This window comes from Parus major, chromosome 26 (genome assembly GCF_001522545.3).
Source record: "Parus major isolate Abel chromosome 26, Parus_major1.1, whole genome shotgun sequence".
Lineage (NCBI taxonomy): Eukaryota > Metazoa > Chordata > Aves > Passeriformes > Paridae > Parus > Parus major.
In genome coordinates, this window is record NC_031795.1 from 4,038,426 (window position 1) to 4,048,790 (window position 10,365).

General features: G+C 55.6%; 1 protein-coding gene across 3 annotated transcripts in view; it reads right to left on the reverse strand.

Annotated features, from left to right (window-relative positions):
• Positions 1-10,365, reverse strand: part of RASSF5 (Ras association domain family member 5) — a 28,031-nt gene that overhangs the window by 8,012 nt on the left and 9,654 nt on the right. For 2 of the 3 annotated variants that reach the window (XM_015650755.3, XM_015650752.3), the window contains exon 2: positions 9,897-10,006. In XM_015650755.3, coding sequence (XP_015506241.1) covers positions 9,897-10,006 — 110 coding nt within the window. Of the gene's footprint in view, positions 1-5,889; positions 6,373-9,896; positions 10,007-10,365 lie in introns of those variants that run through there. The other variant, XM_015650756.3, reaches the window with a different exon arrangement.

The window sequence follows — 10,365 nt, forward strand, 5'->3', positions numbered from 1 at the left end:
TCCATCCCTCCATGCACAGCAGAAGCAAAGCCAGCAGCTCTGCTGTCGCTGTCCCTCCCTGGTGTGATGTTCCCAGCTCGTGCCAGCAGTGAAGAGCCTTGGAGCAGCTCGGTTTCCATGGAGGGACAGGGCCCAGCAGAGCAGCAGGATCCTGCAGATGAGATTTGGCTTCTGAGAAACCCAAACCACTCACAGCAGGAGGGGCCTGGCTCAGGAGCACGATGTCACCCTCTGTCACAAACTGCCACCAGCTGCAGTGTCCTGCCTTCCCCACACCGGCCTGCTCAGCCCCCTGCCAGCTCCCCTTCCTCCTACACCCTCCCCCTCCAGGGAAACAAAGTTTTGATAATTTATTTCATGCATCCATCCCACCACGGGCACGGTGACAGGATGGTGTGCAGATGAAATCTGGGGCACACAGTGAAGTCATGGGAGGAAAATGAAGGCAAACTCCAGCCAGCTGTGAGAGGATCCAGAGATCCCAGAGGATCCAGAGTGGGGCCACCCCAGCACCAGGAGCTGTTCAGGGATGGGGGAGCCCACAAGGGCACTGCAGATCCAAGGGCTCAACCCTCCACCTCTTCTTGCCTCTAAAGTGATGCTCAGGCCAGGCAACACCAGAAGCCCCCCAAGCAGGGACCACCCATCCATCCCAATCCTTCACACCTAAATATTCTGCTTTTCTGCTTCCAGACCCAAACCAGCCCAGCAGCACCAGCCCTGTGATGCAGGAGCCCTGGGAAGAGCAGCCACAGCCTGGGAAGAAAAGAGCTGCTCCTCCTGCAGTGCATGACCAGATCAGCCACTTCTTGCTCCTCAGAAATCAACCCCAACCTCCGGTTGTGCAAAGTTTCTGGTGCAGAATCTGCACTTCTGGCTAAAGGAAGAAAAACAGAAGCTTTTAACCATAAACCGTTGCCACATTTCCTGTTGTACCGGGACAGGATGAAACGAGCTGGTAACAAAACCCCATCTCTGATCTGCACCTCAACCCTGCTGGGCCTGCAGCTTTCCTGCATGGAAAACAGGGATCAGCCAGCTCAGCCGTCCTGGGGAACCACTTGGCCACTGGCCTCAGCACAGGACATCAGTGTGGCATCCCAAAAAGGCACAGGACATCGGTGTGGCGGCCCAAAAAGGGCACAGGACATCCATGTGGCAGCCCAAAAAGGTACAGGACATTAGTGTGGCATCCCAAACAGGCACAAGATATCGGTGTGGCAGCCCAAAAGAGCATAGGATATTGGTGTGGCATCCCAAAAGGGTACAGGACATCGGTGTGGCATCCCAAAAGGGCACAGGACATCGGTGTGGCATCCCAAAAGGGCACAGGACATTGGTGTGGCATCCCAAAAGGGCACAGGACATCAGTGTGTCATCCCAAACAGGCACAGGACATTGGTATGGCAGCCCAAAAGTGCACAGGACATCGGTGTGGCAACCAAACAGGCACAGGACATTGGTGTGGCAGCCCAAAAGGGCACAGGACATCGGTGTGGCAGCCCAAAAGGGCACAGGACATCGGTGTGGCAGCCCAAAAAGGTACAGAACATTGGTATGGCATCCCAAAAAGGTACAGGACATGGGTGTGGCATCCCAAACAGGCACAGGACATTGGTGTGGCAGCCCAAAAGGGCACAGGACATTGGTGTGGCAGCCCAAAAGGGCACATTCCCAGTGCCACCCTCCTGTGTGACCAGCAGGAAAACCACAGGAAGCCCGGAGCTGCCAGGAGGGCTCCTCCACGCCTGCTCCATGGAAAACCTGCTCCATGGAAAACCTGCTCCATGGAAAACCTGCTCTGCAACACAGCACAGCCAGGAGCTGGCATCGCCCAGCCTCCGCAGGTGAAGGCTCTGCCAGCCCTGGGACACTGCTGGGACACTGCTGGGACACTGCTGGGACACTGCTGGGACACACAGGCTGCCAGGACAGGCTGGACACGGGGATTTGGGACATCCACAGCAGCACAGGAGTCGTCTCTGCCCTTCCTCCACCACACACATCATTGCTCAGCTGTAAGAAATGCTGGCTGTAAGGAATGATGGAGCCTCAGCTGGCACTTGGGTTAATGCTCCAAGGGACAAAGGCTGCTTGGGATGAGCTCTGGGAAGGGGCAGGAGCGTGGCACACAAATCCCATGGCCCGGGGCTGGGCAGGGCTCAGCAGCCCCTCTGTGCGAGCCAGCACTCAGGTAATGAGCTGGAAATTCCTGCCAGGCTGTTATGGACAACCCAGGGCCACCGAGATGGTGGTGACAGCTCTCAAAGGAGTCGTGACCCCAGAGAGGCAATAAGGAAACCGCCTGTGACGGATATTTCCATTTACAAGGATGCCAGGAGAAACACACCCCACATTCAAAGAGCACCCTCCCTACAGCCTCTCACCTTCTTAAGTCAACTCCCAACTTAAAAACCTTTTAAAAGCTCCCAAGGTAGCAGCTCTGTTTTGGGAATAACAGCTCCATGTGGGACCCAGGAGCTGTCCCATCCCTGCCCCTCACTCCCAGCCAGCTCTCCTCACAGCTCTTTCCTTAATGAACCTGAAGAGCAGAGCACTGGGGATGGATCTGGCCCAGCATCACCACGTCCTTGGCAGTCTGAGCTCAGGACAGGAGTGGCCAAGTCCTCCCTGGTGTGCTCAGGCACGGTTCCATCACCATCTCCATCAGCCAGGCTGTGACAATCCACATTCCCAAACCCACAGCCCAAGCTCTCCCTTTGGCTCCTCGTTCAGACTGCAGGAGCAGTTCAGAGATCTCCTCTGAAGGGATTTTATGAGCTGGGACATCAATCCTCAACTTTTCTGCTTCTTGAGGAAATATTTTTCATAAAACACCAGAAAACAAAGCCTGGAGAAGCACATGTGAGTGTCCCTGGCTGTGGAGCTGCAGTTCAGAGCAACATCGACCACAAACACAGCACAAAGGACTGGAAATAAATGTGAATGCTTCAGATTGGAGTCCAAAACGTGAGAAGCAGCAGCTCAGATCTGTAAATCCAGCTGCAGCAGGGAGTGGTGGCAGCTTGGGGACACTGGGGGAACAGGGCTGTCACCAGAGCTGGCACATCTCTGCTCGCACAGAGCTCTCCATCCCTGCACAACACCCAACACTTCCCCTTCAACACCCACTCCCAGGGTTCACAGCACTAAATTGAGAAAGGATCCACTGCTCCAGCACGGATTGACAGGAGGGAGAATCAAACAAGAGATCTGGACCAAAAAAAACCCCAAAAAACTTTTAATACCCCCAACATTTCCCCCCTCTTTGAGAAACTCCGATGAGGTGCTGTGGTTTACTTTGGGGTTCAGAGGAAAAGGCAGCAGACAGGAGAGCTGTGCTGCTCTAGAGCAGGGGAGAGGGATGGCTGCTGCATTTCAGAGAGGTTAGAGCAAGTGAAGATGGGCTCAGTGTTTTGATTGCCATGGAGATTTCACTTAGAAACCGATTTTCCTGCCACATCTCAGCTCAGCACTGAGAGCTGACAAGGTCCTCCCAGGGAGCTGCATCTCAGGGGGGGTCCAGGCTGGAGCTGCTCTGCATTGCAGCAGCCTGGCTGTGCCCCTGCTGCCCAGAGAGCCCCAGCTGGCTCCCCACAGCCCTGCCCTGAGCCCCAGCCAGCTCTGGGATCATGGGGCAAGGCTGGGTGGGATCCTGGAGATCCCTTCTTCCAGCCCTTGCTTGGGTCCTGCCCCTCCTGTGCATCCCAGCCCTGGACATTCCCTCGCCCCTTCCCTCTCTGAGCCAGCTCTTCTCTCATCAGCCACTGATGCAGGACTCCAAAAGCAATTTTGCAGAGTTTTGAGCCATCAGGCTTCAGAAGCCACTGAAGCCATTCAGCTGGAGAGGCCCGAAAATGCAAAGTAATGGATCTCCAAGGATGAGGTCACATCTGAGATCTAAACCAGCTCTTTGCTAATGAAGAGTGATTTCACTGATGGTTCTGAAAATAAAAAGGGATTACAGCATTCCTAGAAAGAGGCTCTTCAGACTAATACAGTTGTTTCAATCAGAAAAATTGTTTCTGTAATCCTCCAGATGAAATCCCACTCGGTTTAAGTGCCATGCAGTGGCCTGTGTGTCCCTTCCCACTCACCCACACCTCATTTCCTCCCCAGAGATGTTTCCTGTCTTTTCCAGGGCATGTATCCCTAAGTTATCCATATTTAGCTTCCTCCTGCCACACTGCCAGCCCTGTCCTGGGCTCAGGAATCACCCCTGGCCATCCTGGGATGGACAATCATCTCCACCAGCTGAACTCGCTCTGGGCTCTCCTCAGCTGATGTTTTCACCCCGTGGCCAGGAGCAGCTGGTGAAAAACAGAGCTGTTGTCACACACAGCTCTTGCAGGGGTGGAGATGCTCCACATTCAATAATTATCACTTAAATAAGGTGCCAAGTGAAAAAGAGAGGGCAGGGAGTGAATCAAAACCCAAGAGAGGTGTCCACCACCTCCTCAGTGTCCACCACCTCCTCTTCCTCCTGCAGGACCTGCACCACCACCAACCCCAAACAAGCCATGAATCCCCCCAAAACCTTCCTCCACCAAGGCCTGAGTGTGGTTTCCACCTCTGTGAGAGCCCAGCTCCTCACACAGCCCCATTACACAACACCAGTTGGGTTCAGCACCACGTTCAGTGCATGTGGGGTTTTTTTTCTTCATGCACAGGAACCATTTCCTCCCCACAACACCAAACCCCCGACAGGCTCCATCTTCTCTGGCAGCCTGAGCTCTGCCACCCACGCTGGTCACATCCAGGTGAGGAGGAGCTGGGCAAAAAGGGGCTGCAGCAGCTCCTGTCCCCTCTGAGAGGGAGAAATCCCAAACAACAGCAGCACCAGGCTGATTTCCAGAGGTCCCCCAGGATCTGCAGTGCCCTGGCTCAAACACAGCAGCTCTGGCTGCACCAGCACCCCGATCTCCTCCATCTCCTACACAAATGAATCATCAAATGACATTTAAAAACCAGCAGTACGTGTTGGTTAATCATAGCGAGAGGGAGCTGCTGGCTAGCGGGGAATAGCCCATCTTAAACCATTTCCGCAGAGAAATTCAATCAAATTCCCGGCTGATTGAAGTTGTCCCTCCAGAGCAGCCCCCCTGCCCAAGGAGAGCCCTTGGAGCTGCTGCAGGAAGCTGAACCCCAAAGCACCTGCTGAGGATTGCAGCTCTGCAGCCTCAGGTGCAAATACAGCAGAGGTTGAACAGGAGCACGTCGGTGCTGGTGGTTTACAGCAGGATTTTAAGTGAAAAAGCTGGGCCAGATTTGATCTCTGGGTGCTGCAGGGCTCTCGTTCCCGTGTGAAACTCCCACTTCTGCAGCAGCGCCTTCTCCTTTTATGCTCAGCTCTGCTTGGGGCCCCAAAGTTCATGACAGGGATTTTTAATTAATTAGTTTTTTAAAAATAGACATTTAAAAACTGTGAAGCAGCCTCGTCGATGCTGCCGAGACACAAATCTCATCCTGGGTGAAACACTGCTCAGCCAAACCCTCTGTCCTTCTCCAAGGCACGTTCATCATTGTGCTCATCAGTCCACAGATTAATTCTGCCCTGAACTTTCCCATCCACCCCACAGGTGCAATTTTTCAGCCAGGGTGCAGATTCTGCCGGGCACAGACCGCAGGTCCCCGCCGGGGAGCCCGACCCGCGGCTGGAGGATTTCACCGAATGCTGGAAAAAACACACCGAGAACCGGCTCCTCCTGCGTGAATCCCCGGGGAACGGGGAAAGCCGGCCTGGGAAAGGCTGAGAAAAACCCGCAGCGGTGCAGACCCCGCACAGGAGAGGGCAGAACCCCCTCCCCACCCTCAGCTCTGCCCTGAGCCCGGCACCAGCTCGTTTTTGGCAGCGCCGGCATCCCCCGGCCTGAGCACGAGTTGCGTTACCTTGGCAGGGACCTTGCTCTGCGCGCTGCGGAAGAACGAGGTTTTGGCCGTGAAAAAGCAATCCTCGAGGTCTTCATCCAAGCTGCAGTAGCCGCTGCTCATGCTGCTGCCGATGGTCATGGGAGCCGGGCAGAGGCGAGGGGCTGCGGGCGAGCCGGGGGGCTCGGGGGGCCGGCGAGCATCGGCGAGCCCCGCGCTCACATCCCCGGCTCGCCGCTTATCTGCACCAGCTCCTGCCGCTCATCCTGCCGAGCTGCTCCTGCCGAACAGGCAGCAGTGCCGGGTAACCCTTCCCTTGCCTTCCCTCGCCTCCCGCAGCCGCCTCCCTGCGCAGCATGGAAGGGGCAGAGCTCCCAGTTGGCTCCCGGTTCGCTCCCGCTCCGCTCGCCGCTCCCGGGGGTGTCCGCGCAGCAGCAGCGGCAGCATCGCCTCCCCTTCCTGCCCTCGCCTCGCACTGCAGCAGCCCGGCCACTTCCTCTTGCAAAACTGCTCGGGCCCGGCCGTGGGGACCCCCGGGCCCGGCTTGGGGAGCCCAAAGGCGGTGCCACGGGGGGCTGGGGGCGGCTCCGTGCCCGCCGGAGCATCCCCGGGAGCGGCCGTGGCATCACCCGAGGGAATCCAGGTGCTGGGGAAGGCAGGGGAGGATGCAGCTCAGACCCTCCCCGGGGTGCCAGGAGCCCCTGGCCATCAGGAGTGGGTGCCTCTCCGCCCCGCAGCTGATTTCAGAGCAGAAGGAGCAATTTCAGCACCCAGACCGAGGCAGCTTTGACTGCTGCCCAGGAAAAAGCTGTTCAGCCCCTGGGTCCTGCTTTTACAGCAACCGTGACCTTCCTGCTTGGTGAAGATCACAGGGATTTGTGGGGCTGGGCAGGGGAAGGGCTCTGCTCCCCACAGGATCCCACAGGCAGGGACATCTCCCACTGTCCCAGGCTGCTCCAAGCCCCGGTGTCCACCCTGGCCTTGGACACTCCCAGGGATCCAGGGACAGCCACAGCTTCCCTTCTCCCAGGGAAGAATCTCTTCCCAATATCTCAACTCGCCCCTCCAGCCGCTCCTACAGGGCTCCAAGACCTTCCCCCAGCACCAAACCCTCTCCTCCTCCTCCTGACAGATTGCAGATGTTGCTCCAAACCCTTCCAGCTGTATCTGCTGAAGAACTCCAATTGCTCCAAGGCTTTGTGCCCACCACAGCAGCATCCCACGAATACAAACGGGGATGTGGCAACATCTGCATCTCAGGAAGAGGAAGGCAAGAATCCAAGTGCCTTATTTACAGAGGGAAAATATAAGTTCTTATGGCAGCAGAGCGTTCCTGCAGCAGCACAGCCCCCTCTGCTCCACAGGGATAAATTTAGAGGAGAAAGAGGCTTAAATTGAGCATGTGCAACACCAGCAGAAAGTGAGGGCTGGGAGCATCAGCACTGGGGTCTTCTATGGAGCCTCAGCCCAAAAGTTTCCCAGTGGAAGCAGGGTGCAGCCTCTGGATGTTCCATGGGATTCTCCAAGAATCCCTCATTTATTCCTGGCAGTCCACCCTGGGACATCAGCACCGTAAAAAACACAACAGAGCCAGAAAACCCAAATAACTCTGCAGCTCTGTGTAATGGTTACCTGCACATCAGCCCCCCAAAACCCCGTTCCCCCCGTGGCCTGCACCACTTCCAGCCCTGCCAAACCCAGGGACCGACACCACTGGAGGCTTTGGGCAGCTTCAGCAGATTCTGGGTGTCACCCTGGGAGGCTGAGCTGGGACCCAAATGTAAAACATTCCTAAATACCTAACTGGATCAAAGCCCAAATTATAAATGCCTGGTATGACATGGTAACAGTCCTTAAATAGGTGATATTAAAATAGTTATTTCTCTGGTGCTTCCACTTTGCTTAATTTTGATAATATGATTTAATGACTTCCAATTATGCCAGCTATTAATTTTTTCATGTGTTTTCAGGCCTCTTCTCCTCCTGTCAGTGTATTCAGGCATCCTGTTAGTCTCCTATTGGAATATTAACATTATTTTCCCTCCATCCTCCTCCTTTCCAGCAGCAAAACCTGCCTGACCAACAGAAACCCCCCAGGAACGTGGCTGGGGGCTCGGATCAAGCAAACCTGGCACAGATTTTTCCCTGATTATCCATTATCCACAAGGAATAACAGAGCTTTACTGCAGCGATTTACCCTCATTAGCCCTCAAATCATCTCCCACAGCCCCAGCAAGGCCACAGGAACCCAGCCAGGGCTTTGAGGATTCCGAGGTGCAATCCCCAGCCGGGCCTTTGGGAAGGGCTGATGGATTTCTGGCTGCTGCTGGAATTGCAGAGACACTTTTGTTTCCTTGGCACAGGATGCGTCCCCCTCCCCAGGGTGACACCAGGGCCGTGGCAGGGTGATGGATGGCCACAAAGCTCAGGCTCCCCGTTTGTTATTAGGCCCATCAATAACCCTGGCTGGGCTGATGGCCCTGAGGATGAATGAGCCTTTCTCAAAGAGCTTTCTCTTCTCCAAGAGCCCAGCATCACTGGGGGAAGCCCAGTGACATCCAAAGGAGGTGTAACCACACACAAATTTGGTTTCACACCTTTATACAAACACCTGAAGAACCCACTCTGAGCCCTTTGGTAATGCATAATTTAGGAAGATCAATCCCATCCCACTTCAGATCCCTCCTGGTCATTTTATTCCCAGCAGCAGCTGCCCAGCATAGCACAGATGGAATCCAAACCCCACACACCACACAGAAACTCTGAGTTTGATTTTGGAAAAGCTCAAAATGTTCCCATCTCCAGTTCTGCACGAGCGCAGCAAGGTCCCCCACAAAGGGGGATACAAACAGGGAGAAAACACAGAACCACGGAGTCATCAGGGCTGGAAAAGACCTTGGACTGGATCCCACCACACCCACTAAGCCAGACCATGAAGTGCCACATCCACTCATTTTCTGAACACTTTGAGGCACGGTGACTTCCCTGTGGAGCTGTTCCAAACGTTTCCAAAAAGCACCCAGAGCCTGAACAGGCTCCATCCACAGTTCCAAACGTTTCCAAAAAGCACCCAGAGCCTGAAAACGCTCCATCCACAGTTCTAAACATTTCCAAAAAGCACCCAGAGTCTGAACAGGCTCCATCCACAGTTCCAAACATTTCCAAAAGGCACCCAGAGCCTGAAAACGCTCCATCCACAGCTCCAAACGTTTCCAAAAAGCACCCAGAGCCTGAAAACGCTCCATCCACAGCTCCAAACATTTCCAAAAAGCACCCAGAGCCTGAAAAGGCTCCATCCCAGCCAAACCCACTGCAGGCAGGTCTCCCAGCCGTGCCTTGAGCGCTCACATCTCACCCGACGTGCCGGGAGCCTCCCTGTGCCACCCACGCAGGAGCCCCAGACACGGCAGGACCCCGGCGGGGATTAATGCAAAGCTGAGCCTTCCGGAGTAATCCTGGGATTGCTGCTCATCCCAGCACAGACTGAGGAGTCTCGATCCCCCAGGACTGCTGGAACTCTCAAAGCAAGGCTGGCAGCCAGCGCTCCTTGCAAACCCATGCTGGTGTCCTGAGCAGTCCCAGCACCACCACAGCGTCCCCTCTGCCCATGTGGGGACAGATTTTCACATTTAGGTGACTCCAGCACGTGAGGAAAAGGCCTGAAATGGGTAATTTGGACCACAGAAATGCCAATTTCCAAATGCCAGTTGGCTGCCAGGTGCTGTGCTGGGACAATTCCCTCCCAGCACCGAGCCTCCCTTGCAGGCACTGGGATTTGGGTGGGGTGGGGGTCGATGTCCCCGCTCTGCTGGAGGTGACAGCGGTGTTTTAAACACGACAGAGCCTCACACGTCCCTTTACAGCAAGGAAAGGGCCATGCCCACATCCCCAACCTCCATCCCACAGGACCAACCCAGCCGGGCAGGGCACGGTGACACTCGCAGCCCTCCCTCCCTGGGGACAGGAGCTGAGCTCTGTGCAGGACATTCAGGGGCTGTGTCCCCTCCCCTGGGACCCCCCGGGTGTACCTGGCTGCAGGGTGACAGGAGGCTGCTCTCCGGGGACACCTGGCTCTGCCACCGGCGACAATCCAGCTGGATGAGGCTGCGGCACTCCTGGTGGCACGTGTACCTGCAGTCTGCAGGGACAGAAAGGGACAGTGTCAGGCAGCCCTGAGCTGCTGGGGACACTGGGGATGGCAGCCAGAGGGATTCCAGCACTGCCAGAGCTGGAACATGTCCCTGTTCACATACCTGGCTGTTCTAACACACCTCTCCCTGCTCACACACACCTGTCCTTGCTCACACACACCTGTCCTTTTTAACATACCTGTCCCTGCTCACACACCTGTCCTTTTTAACACACCTGTCCCTTCTAACACACACCTGTCCCTTCTAACACACACCTGTCCCTTCTCACACACACCTGTCCCTGCTCACACACCTGTCCTTGCTCACACACACCTGTCCCTGCTCACACACCTGTCCCTTCTCACAC